At 35.6% G+C, this 22,348-nt stretch overlaps 1 protein-coding gene across 2 annotated transcripts in view; it reads right to left on the bottom strand.

Annotated features, from left to right (window-relative positions):
- Positions 1–22,348, bottom strand: part of NAALAD2 (N-acetylated alpha-linked acidic dipeptidase 2) — a 58,331-nt gene that overhangs the window by 24,763 nt on the left and 11,220 nt on the right. The window contains exons 3-13 of one of the 2 annotated variants that reach the window (XM_028515906.2): positions 21,830–22,016; positions 19,404–19,505; positions 18,563–18,688; positions 16,655–16,841; positions 10,810–10,903; positions 9,312–9,410; positions 7,817–7,902; positions 7,429–7,548; positions 7,243–7,325; positions 1,057–1,120; positions 301–368 (exon numbers count right to left, since the gene is read on the bottom strand). In XM_028515906.2, coding sequence (XP_028371707.2) covers positions 301–368; positions 1,057–1,120; positions 7,243–7,325; positions 7,429–7,548; positions 7,817–7,902; positions 9,312–9,410; positions 10,810–10,903; positions 16,655–16,841; positions 18,563–18,688; positions 19,404–19,505; positions 21,830–22,016 — 1,216 coding nt within the window. The remainder of the gene's footprint in view (positions 1–300; positions 369–1,056; positions 1,121–7,242; positions 7,326–7,428; positions 7,549–7,816; positions 7,903–9,311; positions 9,411–10,809; positions 10,904–16,654; positions 16,842–18,562; positions 18,689–19,403; positions 19,506–21,829; positions 22,017–22,348) is intronic. The other variant, XM_036028697.1, reaches the window with a different exon arrangement.

The raw sequence follows: 22,348 nt of genomic DNA on the forward strand, positions 1-22,348 counted from the left end.
TCAACCAAGGCTTTTCCATTCCAGCTCAGTGTTCTTTCTGTTATATCAAAATGCCTCTTCCAGATGAAATTATATACCCTATACATTACAACAATGTGCACAATAAGAACTACTATTAGAACAGAGAAACTGGCAGTACTATCTTAATTGTAATGTCATATAAATAGTATATTAGTGATTTTTGTTCTGACTTGTCACCAGTTCAAAAATAAGTAGCACTAATTAACTAGTGCTACTAAGAAAAATGAGTGTTTACTTATCAAGTCATCAGAAAGCATTAAGACAAACCTACTTATATACCTCTTTTGTTAGTTTATACACCAACTGGTAAAGAAGGGGTGTACAGTCAACTCTGAGAGTATAATTGCCTGAAAAATAAATAAAAACATGCATTTTCATATTTTCAAATGAAATTCCAATCTATATTTAATTCTAACTTTATTTTCTAATTATAAATAATATATTATGGACTTAAACCAAAGGCATCACTCCCCGTGAATTGAAAATGGTAGAAATAGTTCTTCATGAGCAAGAGGCGGCTGCAGTACCCACTGTGCACAGAACGGATGGGTGGACTTTGGCTGCTAAGTCAGCAGCCCCCATAGTAATCGTATAGGTCATTCCTAACACAGTGTCTCTTAGAGGAAGTCTGGCAAAGAAAATGCTAAGGCTGCAACTTTCATTCCTTATTCATTCTGTTAAATGGTATATAGCAAGACACCAGACTAGAGCATGTCAGTGGTTAGTGAGTATGCTCTGACATTTATCTAGACATAATCATAATACACTGAAAGCCTAGGACACATATATCGCATGTCAGGTTCAACAGAAAGCCTATAGTTTGTGCTGACTTAAAATTTGTTTCAATACAGAAAGCATTTCTGTATGAAAAATTCAGTAAAATACTTCTTTGGAAATAATTTGAACAAATTCTTTTAATCCATCTATAAGAAGAATGTGGTTAATACTAGAGTTTTAAATAGGAATCCAAGATAGGCAAATAGTAAATACTCCTTAAAAAACAGGATCAATAGTTTAGCTATGAATCAAATTTACCTTCTATTGATGAATCTGAGTTGATGTAAGCAACGCTTCTCTCCTGAAGTGTTTTTGCATTCTCCTATATTTGAAGCAAAGCTGTTACTTAATTCACAGTATTTATGATTGTGGAAGTATAAACAAAAGAAGCCAATTAATTTAGCATAAAAGTCTGCAACTACTTTATGAATCAAATACCTATGTCTTCAACTGTAATTTCTGGAAAATGCTGATAACTGATTGGCTGACAACAACATTAGTGGAATTAAAACAAGAAAGAAAAACTATTATGATGCTGTACTATTGTTTATAGCAAGACTAGGGAGCCTCAGAGAAAAAAAATATTTTCAAAGTGTAGTGCCTTGATTCCCTGAACCAACATATGAAGGGGCAAGGCTCCCAGATTCTGAGTCCCATCCCAGATCTACTGAATAGGAATTGCTGAAAGGTGAGGCTTCTGGCCAAGGTGGAGGTGTAGGCAGATACACTTTGCTTCCTTACACAACCAAAAGGACAATAACCAATTTAAAAACAAAAACAACCAGAACTGCCAGAAAATTGAACTGTATGAAAGTCCAACAACCAAGGAGTTGAAGAAGAAATATTCATCCAGACTGGTAGAAAGGGTGGAAATAGGCAGCTGGGGAGGAGAAGATGCACAGCAAGGTGGTGGTTGGCAGATCAGGTGAACATTTGAGTGTGGAAAAACAGGAAGGAAAAACTGGGGAGTGAGACAGGCTACACAACCCAGGGTTCCAGGGTGGGGAAATAAAGCCTCAAAACCTCTAACTGTAAAAACCTGTGGGGGTTGCAATGGTGGGAGAAACTGCCGTTCTCATTGTAGATCCGTTGGAGTGGCCCATGGGGTCCCAGAACATACATAAGCCCACCTACCCAGGAATCAGCATCAGAAGGGTGCAATTTGCTTGTGAGTAACAGGGGAAGTGACTGAAAGCTAGCAAGAGCTGAGCAAGTGAGCATTGTTCCCTCTCAGCCCCCTCCCCCACATACAGTGCCACAAACAGTAAAGTGTTTGCCCTGGCAAATACCTAAGGCTCCACCCCTTACAACATAACAGGTGTGCCAAAATAAAAAAAGATGGCCCAAATGAAGAACAGATCAAAACTTCAGAAACAGAACTAAGCAGTGAGGAGATAGCCAACCTACCAGATGTGGAGCTCAAAACACTGGTAATCAGGATGCTCACAGAAATGATTGAGTACAGCCACAAAATAAAGGAAGAACTGAAGGCTATACAAAGTGAAGTAAAGATGACATAAAGGGAACCAACAGTGAAGGGAAGGAAACTGGAAAAGTTCCAAACTGGGAAACATTCCAAATCAAAGATTTGGAATAAAAGCAGATAAACACTGAACTATAACAAAGTGAGGAAACAAGAACTGAAAAAAATGAAGAAAGGCTTAGGAACCTCTGAGACAACTTTAAACGTTCCATCTCCTGAATCATAGGGGTGACAGAAGGAGAAGAGGAAAAGCAAGAAATCAAAAACTTATCTGAAAAAATAATGAAAGAAATCTTCCCCAATCTGGTGACAGAAATAGACATACAAGTCTAGGAAACTCAGAGTCCCAAAGAAGTTGGACCCAAAGAGGAACACACCAAGACACAGCATAATTAAATTACCCAAGCTTAAAGATAAGGAGAGAATCTTAAAGGCCGCAAGAGAAAAGGAGACAGTTACCTACAAAGGAGTTCTCATAAGACTGTCAGCTGATTTTTCAAAAGAGATCTTGCAGGCAAGAAGGGGCTGGAAAGAAGTATTCCAAGTCATGAAAGGCCAGGATCTACACCTAAGATTACTCTATCCAGCAAAGCTCTCATTTAGAATGGAAGGGCAGATAAAGTGCTTCCCAGATAAGGTCAAGTTAAAGGAGTTCATCACCACCAAGTCCTTATTATATGAAATGTTAAAGGTACTTATTTAGAAAAAAGAAGATCAAAACTATGAACATTAAAATGACAACAAACTCACAACTATCAACAACTGAATCTAAAAAACAGAAACAAATACAAACACAAACTAAGCAAACAACTAGAATGGGAACAAAATCACAGAAATGGAGATCACATGGCAGATTATCAGTGGGGAGGGAAAGGGGGAGAACAGGGAAAAGGTAAAGGAAATAAGAAACATAACTTGTAGGTACAAAATAGATAGGAGGATGTTAAAAATAGTATAGGAAATGGAGGAGCCAAAGAGCTTATATAAGTTTTTATATATGTATGAGCCATGGACATGAACTAAGGGGTGGGGGATCCTGGAGGCAAGGGGGTACAGGGTGGAGGGGGATGAAATGGAGAAAAAAATTGGACAACTGTAATAGCATAATTAATTAAATATACTTTTAAAATAAGAAAAATAGCTGTGGCTGTTGTAGGTCAGTGGATTGAGCACCTGCCTGTGAATCAAAGGGTTGCTGGTTTGATTCCAGTCAGGGCACATGCCCAAGCTGTGGGCCAGGTCCCCAGTGGGGGCACACTAGAGGCAAATACACATTGATGTTTCTCTCTCTCTCTCTTTTTTTTTCCTCCCTTCACTCTCTAAGAATGAATAAATAAAATCTTAAATAAAAGATTTTTAAAAATCTCTATTAAAAATAATAATAAAAGAAAAAACAATAAAAAGTATAAAGTAGTAAAAAAAAGAATTGCTAAAAGGCCTGGAAATTTTTAATTTGTAATTCTAAAATGTGTCCCTGGCAATCCCTGCATTCATTGAAGTTTTGAGATCCACTGATATTGGATATCCAAATAAATGTAGCATTTTAAAAGTGAAAAATATAAAACAAAAAAAGGAAAAGAAAATGGAAACACATGTGAAGAATAGAAAATTTCATTTTTTAATGAGAAGATATGGAAAAACAAAAAATGAAAGGAGGACAGCAAAGACAGAAAGAAGGAAGGACATTAGGGCAAACACAAGACTGACTGACTCCTTTACACACACACACACAACATAAGGTAGAGAAGGGCAAATGTCACACACAGATGGAAATATGCCAAGAGCACCCTTTAACTCTGTCTTTCTAATTTACTGCCTTATTAACAACATGTTACAGGGTCCTTTGCCCATTTTTAAATTGGACTGTTTGTCTTCCTGGTGTGGGGTCGTGTGAGTTCTTTATGTATTTTGGAGATCAAACTCTTGCCCAAGGTATCATTGGCAAATATGTTTTCCCATACAGATGTTTCCCTTTTGAGTTTTCTGACATTTTCTTTAGCCATGCAGAAGTTTTTTAATTTTTTGAAGTTCTATTTGTTTATTCTTTCCTTTATGTCCCTTGCTCTAGGGGACATACTTGTAAAAATACTGCTGCATAGAATATCTGAAATTTTCCTGCCTATTTTCTCCTCTAGGACTTTTATGGTGTTGCAAATTATATTTAAGTCTTTTATCCATCTTGAGTTTATTTTTGTGTATGGTGTAAGTTGGTGGTCAAGTTTTATTTTTTTACATGTAGCTGTCCAGGTCACCCAACACCAGTTGTTGAAGAGGCTATTTTTACTCCATTTTATGCTTGTGCCCCCTTTGTTGAATATTAATTGCCCATACAGACATGGGTTTATTTCTGATCTCTCTATTCTGTTCCTTTGATCTATGCTTCTGTTCAAAAGAACCTATGCACCCCAATGTTCATAGCAAGGTTATTTACAATAATCAAGTGCTGGAAGCAACCTAAGTGCCCATCAGCAAATGAGTGGATAAAAAAACTGTGGTACATTTACATGATGGAATACTATGAAACAGAAAGAAAGAAGGAAATCCTACCCTTCATGACAGCATGGATGGAACTAGAGAGTATTTTGCTAAGTGGAATAAGCCAGGTGCTGAAAGACAAATACCATAAGATCTTACCTGTAAGTGGAACCTAATCAACAAAACAAACAAGCAAGCAAAATAGAATCAGAGACATGGAAATAAAGAACAAACTGACAGTAACCAGAGGGGAGGTGGGAGGGGATAATAGGGGTAAAGAGGGAAGGATTGTCAAGGAACATGTATAAAGGACCCACGGACAAGGACAACCGGGGGCGAGGAGGATTGAATGTAGGAGGTGGGGGTGGTAGGGGAAAGGGAGAGTAATGGGGAGAAAATGGGGACAACTGTAATTAAACAACAGTAATAAAGAACATGTTACAATAAAGAAATACTTAAAGCTATGAGAGGTTACGCTACAAATGAGGACTGCCACTTCTCTGCTCTTGCCCACACAGGCCAGATGATAATTGTCTCTGTTATAGAAAAATATTAAGTCAAGGTTTCCATTGTAAAAGATTTACATTAGAAATAAGGAAGATTTCTTAAATATTTAATGAGAGTATGCTGTCAAATATGATGAAAAATCTGGTAGAAAACTAGAAAGTCATGAAATTGTATTTTAAACCACATGTATTTAATGTAAAGCATATTATTTTATATCTTAGATTTTTATCTTTATTTTAAGCTGCAAAAGTTATAGAAACAGAGACATGTATTCATATATACATGTATTCACATTAAATTACATTATTTCTAAAAGTAAATGAACTTAATGAATGAAATTTCATTCATCTAGTCTACTTCCAAAATGTATGGTTATAATACCAATGTAACAATAGAACTTTGCAATATAAATGGAATCAAAAGGATAAGTGATTGCACTGGCCAGAGTGGCTCAACTGGTTGGATATCACCCAGAAAAATGAAAGGTTGATGGTTCAATTCCCGTCAGGGCACATGCCTGGGTTGCAGGTTTGGTCCCTGGTCAGAGCATGTACAGAAGGCAACCTGTCGCTGTTTCTCTTTCACATTGCTGTTTCTCTCCCTGTCTTTCACCCTCCCTTTCCCACTGTCTAAAAATTAAAAAAAAAAAAAAAAGAAGATAAGTGATTGACAGGCAACTATGTGTATGATTTTACTTACCCCCACACTGGCTTGATTCCTATTATTTTAAAGCAAGAGAAAATGAGCGAGGAGGAAACCACTTTAAGAACCACAGCCAATGTCAAGAAATGTATGACATCTTTGAAACTCCTTTATAAAATCTGGACTTATGAAAGCAATATAGGCTTACATAGGATGGTGGTGGGAGAATAAGTGTTTATATAGTGCATCTCCCTTTATAAGAATTATGAGCTTACCTTGTGCATTTAAGAATTTAAGGGTTACTTGACAGAGAGGCTAAGGGAAAAAGATGAAAGAAGGTGGCCTGGGAGAGACACTTAAGGATAAAGCATTAAGAGGTAGTCACAAATGAAAGTCAATAATATCTGAAGAAAAAACAAATCCCAGAAATTCTAAAGGCAATAACTAAAGTAATTCTATTTACAAAATTAACATATACTCAATAATCAGGCACTTTTGTGAGTTGTAAAATACAGGGTCTGGTAGAAATAATGCCACTGAGTGTGGCTGGTAGGGTGTGTGAATGTCTTGCATGATGTGGGTGGACAGCAATTTGAACATTTGACTTAAAATGGCATATAGGGGGCCCTAGCTGGTGTAACTCAGTAGATTGAGTGTGGGCTGCAAACCAAAGGGTTGCTGATTTGATTCCCAGTCAGGGCACATGCCTGGGTTGTGGGCCAGGTCCCCAGTAAAGGAGTCATCAGAGGCAACCACACATTGATGTTTCCCTCCCTCTCTTTCTCCTTTCCTTCCTCTCTCTCTAAAAATAAATAAAATAATTTTAAAAAATAAAATAAAATGTCATATGGTGTGCATGAGAGTACATACTGTCATGTTACAGAATTACATGGTTATGATTTTATAACAAAAGATTTTTATGTAATAAAAAGGGATGTTATTTTTACCAGACTCCATATATGTATGGTTGCAATTTTATGTGAAATTCATAAATATGAAATTATAATGAAAAAAAATTTAATAGACCATCTTATGTTTTCATAGATAGAATTCCAAGGAAACTAAAAACTTGAAAATGAACTCCAGGGATCTGTACGAGTTTTCAGGTAAGTCAGGTCAGTTGTCAAAAACAGCCTTGGCTATCTTCTGAATGTACAGATTTTAAGAAGTTACTCTGTTTTGCCAGACTAATGTGAAAGTAAAGGCAAACTCAAGTTCTTAAATTCTTGAGTCTTTATTAAAACCATATTAAGTAATGGAATATATTTGTGAACATCCTGAGATACACATATTTGTTCCCGGTTGACCAAGAAACTAATTTTCTTTGTCTTACTTACCTCAGCCCATTCTGTGGAACCTAGAAGTCCAAATTCTTCTGCATCCCAGCTGGCAAAAATGATAGTTCTTCTAGGTCTCCAACCTGTAATCATTGTTAACATACATAGTTAGGTATACTTGCCTAAAAATAAAGGAAAATTAGTGAGTCCATTTTTGTCATCACCCACTGAGGAAACATTATTTACCTCGACTCATCAGTTTTCCAAAACTCTGAGCAATTTCTTGTAAAACAGCGGTCCCTGTGGTTGGGTCAATGCCTCCAAACACCCAGGAATCCCGATGGCCTCCCAGGATAACATACCTGTCTGGAAGAGAAGGCATTCAAAAGAGCTACAACTTGGAGTGTATTAGAAATATTGTAACTTAGGTTTTCTTAAAGTAAACTTCCTCTTGCTCAAGTTCCCTCCATAGGAAAAAAAATTAACACTATAAGGTAGAGTCTTCTTTTAGAGTAGTACTTTTTTTCAAATTTAGTTGTTTTATGTCACCATAAAAAATCAACTGTTGAGTAAAATTATCTTATTCTTTTAATGTTTGTAAAAACAAAAGTGTTTTAAAAATTCTATGGCTCACCAGGTTCCACAGATCCTCGGATAGTTCCGATTACATTGTAAATCCTTGTAATTCTATTGGTGTTATAAACATGCATTTTAACTTTCCTAGAATTTCAAAGGGAATAAATTACTTCACATAGAGCATTATGTCTAACAGCTTTCTTTATACATTTAATTATGAAAAATCTCAAGAACACAAAAAACTTTAACATAGTTTAATGGATTCTTCTGTATACACCACCTAAATTATTGTTAATATTGTTGAAACATTTGCAAGTTGCAGACATCGTGATATTTTACTTCTAAACACTTAAGCATGCAATTGAAGTAAAAAAAATTAAAAATTGTTATATTTTAGAATGGGGAGAAAAGGTACAAGGAATAAGAAGCATAATTGTCAGGCACAAAATAGACAGGTGGAGGTTAAGAATAGTATAGGAAACAGAGAAGCCGAAGAACTTGTATGTACAACCCATGTACATGAACTAAGGGGGGCAGGGGAATGCTGGAGGGAGGGAAAGTACAGGGTGGAGAGGGATAAAGAGGAGGAAAAAAGTGGGACAACTGTAATAGCATAATCAATAAAATACACTTAAAAATAAAAAATAAAAAAGTTTTATATTCTCTGATTTATCAGTGTTACATTGTCCTTTCTCTCCGCCTTTCAGGAGAATCATGCTACATTGTTTCACAGCTCTGTTCAAGCTGATCTCTCTAGCTGGCACTTCCTGCCTGCCTCCATCCAGTGGAATATTTATCTTTTCTGTAAAATTAAGGTTAATAAACAGGCAGACTGCTATTACTTCTCCTCTACAACAGTCCTATAATGTGTTAATAACAAGTAAGCGTACTGAGCCCTGCAATAATTACCTGCTTGCTCATGTGACTCACTTAACCTGCCCACACAAATGTTCAGTAAATGCATCCTTTCTCTCTTTCACTCCTTTCCCTTAAGTTAGCCTAGTGATTCACATGCATAACATTCTGAAAGTGTTATGAAAACTGTTTTAAAACTTTAACTGAAAAGTGTTAAAATACTGAATTATAATTCGAAAGTCTCAATTTTTGAGACTTTATGAATTAAATGTTATAATATCACTACTGGAAGAAATTGGATATGTTATTCTGAAGGTACTTTAGTGATATAAAATGATCACTTATTCATTATTAAAAATGGGAAAACAGCCCTGGCTGGTGTGGCTCAGTGGAATGAGCACAGGCCTTTGAACCAAAGGGCCACCGGTTCAATTCCTACTCAGGGCACATGCCTGGGTTGCCAGCCAGATCCCCAGTAGAGGCACTCAAGAAGCAACCACACCAAGAGAAGGTGTTTCTCTCCTTCTCTTTCTCCCACCTTTCCCCTCTCTAAAAATAAATAAATAAAATCTTTTAAAAAATAAAATAAAAATGGGAAAACAAAGATAAGCAAAATCTAGCTGGTAGAACAGTTATCCTGACATTTTCCCATTAAACATATCAAACTTTTCCAGGCTATTAAATTAATAGGAAGTTACCTGAAAGAGCCGTGCCCTGTGAAACCAGGCCCAATATTGTAATCCACAGCAAGACTTCCCTTCCAGCTGTCATCTGGTGAAGCTGTTCCTCCCATATGGCTGTCAAGAGAAAATGAAAATGGCAAAAAAAAAAAAAAAAAAAAAAGGTAGAGCATCACAATTTCTTAGAAATATTCATGAAGTGTGATGGTGAGCTATTTCATTCATACATTTAACAAATACTTATTGAGCATTTACTAAGGACTGTCAAAACTTGCTTCCCTTGGGGAGCTCACTTTCTAATGGGAGAGGCAAAACTGAGATACACAAGCAAGCTATTTAATGTGTTAGTGATAAGACCTAAGGAGAAAAAAAAATAGTGAGGAGAAAAGGAAAGCTTCAGCCTCCTTACTTTTGACTTTATTTATTTATGTAGGCATGTATTAGTTCTAAAAAGTCCTGAAAGTATGAAATCCACGACTGTGCTAAGGAGAAATTAACTTCTACTGAAGCTGCACATTACACAGTAGGCATTCCTAAAGCAGTGGGTAAACTGTACTGATACAGGCATTTTTACAAATATATAAGTTGTGAAGTCAACTTTGGAAAATATATCCCCAAGATTTGTGTTCATTTTCAAAGGGGGCTCACGATGAGGTATGTAGACTCATTCTTGAATTATAATTATTTATTGAAATTGAAAGTTGGCATGGTTTTCCCACTGTATATTTCTAATAAAATATAAATATAAAATATTGATTGATCTTTCAAGTAGAAGTTGAGCACAAACTCTAATGCTTAACTACATTTACTCTAAAATTACTATTACATTTTAAATATTTTTTGCATTATTCTCTACTTTCGCAGCTATGTTTTAATTCTTTATTACAGAAAAATTCTATTTTGAAATTGAAAAAATATATAAGTTAGATTTGAAAGAGAAATTGAATTATAGAATGCATATAACAGTAAACATTAATTGAATGCTTACCAAATTTAAAAACTTTACATGCATGATCCTGTCTATTTCTTATAAGTCCTATTGGGGACAAATTATTTCTGTCTTCATTTTACAGATAAAGAAACTGAATCATAGAAAGATTGCGTGAATAGCCCAAGTTCACACATCTAATGAGTGGTGGACATTATCATATTTTTAAAATGCAGGCCAAGTACAAAATTAAAGTAATAAAAGAAAGAAAATTAAATTAAATACAGGTCGAGCACAAATATCAAATGAATATCTAAGAAAATCCAATTACTTGAAAAGTCTCAAATATTTTTATCTTTGGACATAGTTTCACTTTTGAGACTTTTATTTGTAGCAAAAAGAGTAATGTTTTCTTAGGGACTAAACTGACTACATCTATGGGGAAAAAAGGTATGCTTTGTTATTCCTATTTCAGGAGCTATTTTGACCCCAGACTTTTAACATAATTAGGTTACATTGGTTTTAGGAGAAACAATGAACACATTAGTGCAAAATATCTTAATCTCATATCCAACAAGAACACAATACCGTAATAATACTTCTGCATCATTATATCCAATGGGGTGTACGGGGATTTGGGGCATTCCCACTCCTTCTTTAATATCAAGTCTAAAGGTGTATTCTGCAGAAATCAATTGCATAAAGTAAAAACAATTAAAAACTGGAGCCAAGGGTATAGAAATTTTTTTTTACGATTCTTGCAGACTTGTAATACATTTGACATTATATACAAAAGTAAAAGTTCCCCCCAAATCAATGATTGTTTTACTAATATAGTCTATTTAATTCAACAGTAAGATATTAAATCATTTACATTCTAATTTAAAATCAATTATATGTATTGTAGATTCCCAAACTTGTTTTGACCTTCCACATAATTCTCTTAAATTTTACTAGAACAAATTTTCATTTTGCCCCTGCTGGATTACTCAGTTGGTTAGAAGGTCATCCCAATATGTCAAGGTTGTCAGTTTGATCCCTATTAAATTATTGGTCAGGGCACATATAAGAATTAAGAAATGAATGCATAAATAAGTGAAACAATAAATTGATGTTTCTTTCTCTCTCTCTCAAGTCAATACATTTTTAAAAAAATTTAAGTAATACTTTAATTTATCAGGGACACCTTGAATCCTTCTTAGAGAAGCCTCAGTTTACCAGATGTCTGGAAAATATGTTTCATATTCCCAAGCTAGAAATAACTGTGAAAAAGTTAAAGGGAATTCAAGAGATCTTAGGAAAAAATAATAACGATTTTATTCAAACACAACATTCACATTAAAGAAAGGTTGAAAAATATTGCCAGGCTTAAAAACCTCCTTAGGACTTTGACTTTCAACCAAAATAGAATCATATAGCACTGAAACACCTATTTTAGAAAAAAAGAAGGTTTCAAACAAATGGCTTCAGGTTTTACCTTAAGAAGCTAGGAAACAAAGATAAATGAGGAAAAGTAAGAGAGAGGACATAAAAAAGACCAGAGCACAAATCTAAGAAACAGGAAACACAAAAGGGATAGAAATTATCAATAAAATGATCCTTCAGAAGATCAATAAGTCTCTAGCAACACAGATCAGGGAAAAAAAGAAAAAATAATATATATCATCAATACAAGGAATAAAGAGAATATCACTCTAGTACCTGCAAACAAAAAAAAAACCAAGAGAATATTATTAACAATTCTATGCCCATAAATTCAATAACTTAGATAAAATGGAAAAAGTGCTTCAAAGACACAAACTATCAACGCTCACTCAAGAATAAAGAGATAACCTAAACAGAAATATATCTATTTATGAAGTTGAATTTGTAGTTAAAAGCATTCCCACAAACAAACTTTAATGCCTGGATGGATCTGGTGGGGAATTCTACCAAACATTCACAGATAAAATCAACCCATTCTTAAAAAACTCTTGCATAGTCTTTGCTGGTGTGGTTCAGTGGATTGAGCACTAGGCTGCAAACCGAAAGGGTCACTGGTTCAATTTCCCATCTGGGGCACATGCTCAGGTTGCATGCCAGGCCTCCAGCTGGTGGCATACAAGAGGCAACCAATCAATGCATCTCTCATACACTGATGTTTCTCTCACTCTCTTTCTCCCTCCCTTCCTGCCTCTCTAGAAATAAGTAAATTCTTTAAAAAAAAAAAAAACCAAAAAACTCTTGCATAAATAGGTAAAGATGAGAGATAGTCACCAACTCATTCCATGAAGTCAGCATTATGGATACCAAAATGACAGATATTAGCCCTGGGTGTGGCTCAGTGGACTGAGCACTAACCTGCGAACTGCTGACCTGTGAACTAAAGGGTCGCTGGTTGGTTTCCCAGCCAGGGCACATGCCTGGGTTGCAGAGAAGGTCCTAAGTTGGGAGCACGTGACAGGCAACCACACATTGATGTTTCTCTCCCTCTCTTTCTCCCTCTCTTCCTCCCTCTCTTCCCCTCCCTCTAAAAATAAATAAATAAACTCTTTTAAAAAAACAAAATGACAGATGTTACAAGAAAACTAATCTATAAGCTGATACCCCTAAAGACTAATATTTTACCAAATTTTAGCACACATTCAGCAATATACTAACAATATATAAAATGATAATGTATTGTGACCAAGCAGAGTTTAGCCCAGGATGAAACGGTTGGTTCAAAAATCAATCAGTGTAACTGAACAAAAGTACATAACAACCTTATTTGAATAGATGCGTAAAAAGTATTTGAAAAAATCCTATATACATTTCTAGATACATGTGTTAATTTAAAAGCTCATCACATTACCATTGAAGTTCCTCAATCTGACAAAAAGAATCTATAAAAGACATACAGATAATATCATATTTAACAGAGAAAGACTTCTCCTTGGGGCAACAGCAAAGCAAAAATATCTACTCTAACAATGTTTCAACAAATTTTGAGAAGTACTAGCCAGTGCAATAAGGCAATAGAAAGAAATAAAAGGCAGCCAGATTGGGGAAAAAGTTTTCATTTGCAGATGACACAATTTTCTATGTACAAACTCTGATGGAATCTACAAAAAAACCTAGAAGTACTAATTAGTGAGTTTAACAAGTTTACAGGATAGAATATCAATATATTTCTTCTAGAAATACAATATTTCTATTTACTAGCAATACAGTTGGAAACTGAAATTTAAAATGTTAACTTAAGAGGATGGAGGAATTGAGCAAAAAGGAAAAGGACTCATGGACATGGACAACAGTGTGGTGATTGTTGGGGGCAGGGGAGTATATGGGTACTCAATGGTAATGGAAAAAATACCATACAAATTAAAGAATAGAATAAAAAAAGAAAATGTAACTTAAGATAGCATAAAAATCTGAAATGATTATAGATAAATGTGAAAATAGATATACATGATCTGTACAGTGAGACTATAAATATGCTGAGAGAAATCAAAAACTTTGAACAAAAATGGCAACTTGGAGGGCTCAAATTTCTATTAGAATAGTGTCAAAAAAACTTACCACACTAAGTGTTGGTAAGGATATAACAATTGGAACACTCATACACTGTTGCTGGAATGTAAAATGGTATAATAATTTTAGAAAACAATTTTAAAATTTCTTAAAAAGTTAAACATACCTCTACCATATTACCCAGCCATTCCAGTTCTATGTATTTACTAAAGAGAAATGAAAGCACACATACAAAGAGATTTGTATACAACTCTTCAGGACAGCTTTATGTATAATGGCCCCCAAACTGAAAATAATCTACATTTTCATCAAATCAATGAATAAAAAATTAGTATACCTATTCAATGGAATACTGCCCAGCAAAAATGGAATGAATTATGGACATGTATCAATATGGATAGACCTCAAAACAACTATGCTGACAGGGAGCAGATACCTGTGGTTTTCTGTGGATTAGCAGGGAAGGAACAAGAAGGGGTGAGAGGGGGCCAATACAATGAGATGGGAGGAAACTTTTGGGTTATGGATAAGTTCATTATCTTGACTGGGGGGATGGTTACACAGATGTCAACATTTTCACACTTCAGATATTAAATAGCACACACACAAAAACTCATTGGTATTTTTAAAAAGAAAAAATATGATCTAGAGAAGAATAAAATCACTAGGCAATTCAGAAACCCTATGTTCTAGCTTCCGATCAAAATGAAGTTGTAGGGAGACAAGCTCCACCTTATTACACAACCATAAGAAGGAACACAACTAATTGAAAACAGAAAAAAAACAAACACCCAGAACTGCCAGAAAATCACCCAAAACTGTATAGAAGTCCAAGAACCACGGATTTAAAGAAGTTATATTCATCCAGATGGATAGGAGGGGTGGCGACTGGGGCAGCGACAGAGAGGTGGTGGTGGCCAGTGGAAGGAGCAGCCCTGCATTTCACATGTGGTGGATAAAACTCAGGGAGACACCTTGTGAGCCAGCAAGCCCAGTGCAAGGCCAGACCACGCAGCTCAGGTCTCCAGCACTGGGAAAAAGAAAGCCCCATAACTTCTGGTTGTAAACCCTGTGAGGGGGAAGGAGGGTGAGCAAGGAACTGCCGGTTTCTCAAGAGAGCCTGGAACATATGCAAACCCACCCACTCTGGGAACCACGACCAGGGCAGCAGCTGGAGGGGCAACAGTCACATGTGGGAAGTGGGTGAAGAGACTTGAAATGGTGCAAGGTCCAGACAAGGCCCCAGAAGTCAGTCAGCAGTGGCACTGTCCCTCTTGGACCCCTCCCCACAACACAGAGCCATGGTCGCCCCCACCCTGGCAAATACCCAAGGCTTCACCCCATATGACTTAACAGGTACACTAAAAGGTAATCAAAGTGGCTCTACGTAGCACACAGACCCAGGGAGGCTGACAAAATCAGAAGACAAAGAAATATGGCCTAATAAAGGAAAAGAACAGAATTCCAGAAAGAGAACTAAGCAATGTGGAGATAGCCAACCTATCAAATGCAGAATTGAAAACACTGGTGGTCAGAATGCTCAAAGACCTCACTGAATACAGCAAAAGCATAAGGGAAGAAATGAAGGCTCTACTAAGGGAAATAAAGAAAAATCTACAGGAAACCAACAGTGAAGGGAAGGAAGCCAGGACTGAAATCAAAGAAGGGAAGGAAGAAATAAACATTCAATCAGAATAAAATGAAAAAACAAGAATTCAAAAAAATGAGGAGAGTTTAAGAAGACTCTGGGACAACTCCATAAATGCCAAGTCACATGGATGCCAGAAGAAGAGGATGAGCAGGAAATTGAAAACTTACTTGAAAAAAATAATGAAGGAAACTTCCCTAATTTGGCAATAGATGTACAAGTCCAGGAAGCACAGAGAATCACAAACAAGTTGGATCCAAACAGGTTCACACTAAGACACATCATAATTAAAATGCCAAAGGTTAAAGATAAAGAGAGAATCTTAAAAGCAGCAAGGGAAAAAAAAGTTATTTTTTCAGAAGACAGTCAGCTGATTTCACAGAGGGAACCTTGTAGGCAAGAAGGGACTGGCAAGAAGTATTCAGAGAGATGAAAAGCAAGGACTTATAACAAAGATTACTCTATCCAGCAAAGCTAGCATTTAGAACTGAAGGAGAGATAAAGTGCTTCTTCCTAAACAAGGTAGAGCTAGAAGAGTTCATCATCACCAAGCCTTTATTATATGATATGTTAACAAGACTTATTTAGAAAAAAGATTAAAACTATGAACATTAAAATGACAACAAACTCACAACTATCAACAACTGAATCTAAAAAATAAAAACAGAAACTAAGCAAACAACTAGAACAGGAATAGAATCACAGACATGGAGATCATTTGGAGGGTTATCAGCTGGGAGGGGGGAAAGGAGAGAATAGGGGAAAAGGTACAGAGATTTAGAAGCATAATTGGGTAGGTACAAAATAGGAGGGATGTTAAGAACAGTAAAGGAAATGGAGACGCCAACTTACCTGCACAACTCATGGACATGAACTAAATGGGGGTATTGCAGGAGGGAAGTGGAGAACCAGGCAAATGGGGAAACATTGAGACAATTGTAATGCTATAATCAATGAAATATACTAAAAAATAGAAATCTTATATTCTAGTTTGGTAAGGACAGTATTATTTTGGATATGAGGATCTTCTTTCTGAACCTCCGCTCTACTAAAGGTAGAGAGAAAATAGAGATAATTCAACTGACTTTTCCTTCTCCATGTCTACACCTAATGACAAGCTGAAACTAATACAAGGGAAATGTCTTTGTATTCCTGGCAATAGCAATCCAAAATATTACCTTTGCACACAGTTTTAATGTTGTTTTGTAGATGCTTGCTTGCTCTTATGCCTTTTATGCAGACCAGTACTATTTTTGCAAAAAATGGGTAGACTATGACAGGCTCATCCATTACCTTTAGCTGGATAGCCTGGAGTGAGTGGGTCACCAGCACCATTCAGATTTAACACATTCCCTCTCTGGGCTGCATGTCCTGGAAGGTTCCATCCTTTGGGATACGGCTGCACCTCAGGGGCAGAGTAGTCAGCTGGATCTGAGTACAGGATGATTCCTATGGCTCCCACTGACATGGCATTTTTAACCTGCAGGGGCAGTATGCAATCAATGATGTAGAAATGGCAAATGATTGACTTATTCATCTATGAGAAAAACCATTTAATAATGTAAGGAAATGTAGACACTGCATTTTACCATGCTGTTACTCATTTTGTTCTCCTTGCCTTGAATATTTTTTCTCTTCTGGTAGACCTAACAACTCTCATGTATTTTACACAACTCCAAACAAGTTATACTTCTGTGAAACATTCCTAGTGTCCCTAAATGCAAAATTAACATCTCCCTTCTTTATACTTCTATACTTTGTACATATTTCTATGTTAGGACAGATAAAAGTATTTTAAAATATTGTTTAAATATCTTGCTCCCCTAGGGTTACAATGTAAGAGATTAGTGTTCTTATTGTATTCTTGTTTTACATATAAGAAAACACTGGCATGGTGGGTGTTTGTGAGAATCCGTGCTGTTAATTACTTTTAACAGTCCACCCTTCAAAATCAGGCATATAAACACTCTACAGTATGTGTGAGACTAAATTAATTTAAAACTCTATGCAGAATAGTCATAGTGGGTGAAAAATGGCCCAGTGTTTTTGAAAACATTTTTCTAATAATCCAAATCAACCATAAATAAGAAAATCTACCCTATAAGATACTGAATTCTTCATTACCAGAAGCATTGTAGTAAAAGATGGATAACCATAACTTTTTATCAACTAAAATATTTTAATATTCAGAAAGCACTCATATTATTGAGAGTACAATCTGTCACAACTTGTTTGAAGGGTAATCAGATGCCTGTCAAAATTTTGAAATGATACCCAACATGATTCAGCCATTCAACATCTAGGAATCTATAGTACAAAAAAACCCTTCACACAAATGTCCAAGTACATATTAACAAAGATGTTCACAATAAAATTATTTGCAATAGTAACAAATTTAAGACATACCAAGCATCTGTTGACAGAGAGAGTTAGATAAATGATCAATTCTGTGAAACACTATGTAACCATCTAAAATAATAAGGTATTTACTTAATCAACAGTTACATAGAAATTACTAAATATAATTCACTATCTGATTTGTTTTCAAACATAAAGTCATTTAATCCCCATGAGGATTATAAGAGATGGTATTATAATTAGCATTTTCATGTTATACATGAGGAAACACTCAAGTTCAGCAACTTGCTCACAGTACAAGCTCTAGAGAATAGGAAGCCCAGATTAGACCAAAACACAGGTTGCTTGGATCTCGAGTCCTATACTCTTAAACATGAAACAATACCCACAAGTTATTGCTAAGTAAAAAATAAAGTTATACAATATAGAGTGTCTGATGCCCTCTTTGTTAAAAAATAATATATCTAAAATGATTATGAAGACATACACTTATATTCATATTTCACAGAATTGGGTCTGGAAAGAGCTGTTGAGATGGATTATGTCTGGGTAATGAAGTTGGATAATACAGGAGAGCATTTTATTTTATTTTTTTTTCAGTTTACATAAATTTCCTTCAATTAAATAAAAAAGCAAATATTGCTTTGGTAATAAAATTATTGAAAATAATTTCCCTCTCTAGATATGTGAGATAACATAAAAAACAGGATTTTCTGTGCAACCATGAAAATATATACACATATATATGGTGAAAGCAATTTTGGAAACTGGGATGTAAGATGTTGATTTACATTTACAGGGTATATTTTATCTTCTTCCCTCTAGAAAAACAAAGAACAGTACTTTATTTCCTCTGAAGATTTTTCCGTATCTGGCAATAACAATCTTTCCAGTGCAGTTGATGCCCATTTCTCTTTCTAGTTGGAAAAAATCTTCAGTCCGAGCATAGTTTACATATACAAGATCTCCCTGCAGGGAAAACAGAAAAGAAAAACTATACACAGCACTGCTCTAGTTAAAGAGAAAATCAAAGAATAAGTTTGCTTCACAAAACTACATCATCCAAAGTTATCTTTCCTGGCTTGGGTTATATAAACAGGTGCATGCTCATTCTGTAGAAATGGTCAGAAATATTTCAATATGCTCACAAGTTTTAAAAATGACAACAGGTAAAACATTTTAAACCATGTGTTTTATTTTGTAGAAATTATCAGTGTATAGTGGGTCACAGGAAATAAATAAAAGTCATTTTAAAATCTCAACTATGTTTAATTTCCAGCCATGGTGTTCATCTTAAAACTTCTGTAGTGTGATCTGTAAAATCACATCTATGAATCTGTAATGTAACAAAGTCAGCCAATGAACAAAGGAAAAAGCATGTAAAAACATCCATTGCTTTTACTGAATTAAAGGCATGTTCAGCAGTTTCTTTGATATTTCAAAGAGTAGTATCTGCTTCACTGTGCTCTGGGCTCTGGTTTTTATGTATTTTTGTTTTTCTCTGGTGTTCTTTTCTTCTTCCTCTTCTCTCTCTCTCTCTCTCTCTCTCTTTAGGAAGTGTGTACATAGCCCTGAATCTCAAAGATAAGCATGTATGATCTTCCTAATCTCTGTTTAGTCCTCCACTTAAGTTTTATATAACAAAGAAAGTTTTAAAGGGTTAAAAGAATATCTTTTATTTTACCTCTGGCATGCCTTGGGCTGAGAAAGCATTATATGGTGGTACAATATTTGTAACATTCGTATATCCATCTGGTGGTGGCTCATAGTATGATGTTTTAAAAACCTAGCAAGCATTGAAACACATGAAGTTAGAAATTTTCTAGATTGCTAGTAAATACTGCATTTTGCCCTCAAGTATACAGTTAAGATAGAGCATCCTAAAACTAGGTTCTGTGATCAAATAGGTAAATTCCATTAGCAACAATGAAAAAGAGCTTTATCATTGTCGTTGTCTTCAAAATAGTAGAAACGTCTGTAATGCATGCAATCTCAGTAACTAAAAGTTCCCAGCTGAATTATAAAAACAGGGCTTTGAAGGAGGCATTCTCATGAATCTCCTATTTCTTTCAGCTTTCTTTGAGGGTCCTTTTTCTTTCATCTGTATTTAAATAATATTTCCCTGTGTTTTATCCCCACCACAATGCTAACCTCATTTCCTACTCCCTTCCTGTGAGATCTTACTGAGTGTTAAAGTTTTATCCATACCTAATATATCTTTGATGCCCAGTTTTCCAGCTTCATATATGTAAGGGCCTGATGGGCAATTCTGCTGGCATGTCCAAGCTCAGCCATTAAACTGTGAATTTATCCTCTCTCACCCCAGGCCTGCTTCTGGCTCTGCATTGTGGCTCTGCATTTTCTGCTGTTATTGTTAGCATCACTCGCTAACCACCCACACGAGAAACCTAGGAATCAAATTGAACTCTGTCCTTACCTCCTTCCTCCAATCACTAATCAACACCTGCTAATACTGCTTCTAACTATTTCTTAAATCTACCCCTCTTCTTCATTCCTGCTAACATCCTCATTCAGGGCTTCATCGTTTTTACCTGCACTATTGTCTTAGACTCCAACTTGAACTCCTTGCCTTGTCTAGGTCTAGTGTGCAGACTGCTCGAACTATCTAAAATGTCTTGCTAGCCGCACCCTTCCTTGCTTAGGACTTGTCAGTGGTTTCCACTGACTGAGGTTGAATTCCTCATTGCTTAGGACAATGCATTAGTCCTTCTGTGACCTGTCCCTAAAACATATACAGTTGACCCTTGAAGAACATGGGTTTGAACAGCATGGGTCCACTTATGTGCAGATTTTTTGATAAATACATATAGCACCATAAATGTATTTTCTCTTGTAATTTTCTCAATAACATTTTTTTCATCTTTATAGTAAGAATATAGTATATAACACATATAACATACAAAACATGTGTTTATTGGCTGTTTTTGTTTTCAGTAAGGCTTCCAGTGAACATAGACTATTATTAAAGTTTTGGAGAATCAAAAGTTATACATGGATTGTAATTGGTGATCTTTAACCCATGTGGTCCAAGAGTCAACTGTATGCTGACTTATCTCTTATCATGGCTCACTTTGTATTTTACACTCTTGAAATAAAGAAAATCTTTAAATTCCCCTAACAACACTAAACTACTATATGTCTCCAAGCTTTGTCAATATTTTCTCTTCTACCTAGAATTCTCTTATCTTGCTTTTTCATGGAATTAAGTAACCCTTTAGAATCTTTCATGATTCACATATCGACTCTTTCTGGAAGCCTTCCCTGAATTACAGGGTGATGTGGACCAAAAGAAAAGTTCTGTGGAAAGTAACCTCACAGGATGACCTGGTCATAAATTCCTAACTGGGCAGGTCATGGTGGGTAGTCACACCCTAATCATATAGCTTTCTTCCTTTAAAAAATGTTATTATTCCATTTAAATACAATGTTGGTTTCTACATTTCTCCATAATTGTCTTTTGTAAAAACAGCCATACAAATTTTAGTTAAAAAGTTTATCTTTGCTTAAAGCAAGGTCTGTCCTTTATTTCTGTGCATCTAGTTAACATACCTTTGAAATTACTACCCTCAAGAGAGAACATAATCTTGTTAATTTTCCTGAATTCAATATCCATGTTTTCTCACACCTCCATATAATCTTCCTTATGTTCCATTCTTAATTTCAAATGCATAAAAAGCTGCAACCCATCATATGTTACCAATTAGGCTCATATAAACTCTTATAAAAATTCTGTACAGGTTTGGACATTCTTACATCAGTGCTAGGCCAAGTGGCCCTTTTCATTGTAGATAAAGAACCCTAATCATAATCTTTATAGCACTTACTGCGTTGATTTGAAATATGTGTTCTAATGTCTGCCTCACCTTACTTAACCAAAGTAACCATGTCCTAGTCTTCATTCTGGTCTCAGGACCTATCACTGTGCCTCACATAGTAAACACTGAATAATTAGTTTGCAGCTTACTAATTTTTCTAGAAAATGAATTCCATTGCACTATGAACAAATTTATTTTCATTTGACACTGAGTTCCAATTCACATAAATACGGGGAGCTATAAAGTATGAGAAGCACCAACAATTCTACATCACCTCAATTCCATGTTCGTCCATGATTGATATGTAGTTGGCATTTGTCTCATTAGGGTAAGATAAGAGAACGTCATAATGAACCAGCTGGGCTGAGTCCAGTCCAAATTTCTTCCACTGGGTTTGAATTTTCTCGGCAAGCAGTAAATTTTGTTCTGTTCCAGCCAGGTGAGGGAGCTTTGTGAAAGAACTAAAATGAAATACAAGGGAGAGTTACAGACTACTATATTCAAATGACGTGCCTAAGAACTAGTCAAGATGTATTACTCATCCTTTAGGCATTAATTTATCATTTCTATATAAGAGATATAAAGAAACTCACTAGCATTACCAATTTCTAGTGAGGGGGAGCAAAGTCTGCCACCCCAAACTTTTGAGATATTGATTATTTTAAGCTAGTTATTTCCAAGAAATAAAAATCTCAGAAGAAAACCTTTGCCTTCCCTTTTATGGACTAAAAGAATTTAGATACAGGACCTGCTCTAGGAAGGGAGATACCATTATAGATGACTATAGTGTGAT

This window comes from Phyllostomus discolor, chromosome 6 (genome assembly GCF_004126475.2).
Source record: "Phyllostomus discolor isolate MPI-MPIP mPhyDis1 chromosome 6, mPhyDis1.pri.v3, whole genome shotgun sequence".
NCBI classification, from domain to species: Eukaryota; Metazoa; Chordata; class Mammalia; order Chiroptera; family Phyllostomidae; genus Phyllostomus; species Phyllostomus discolor.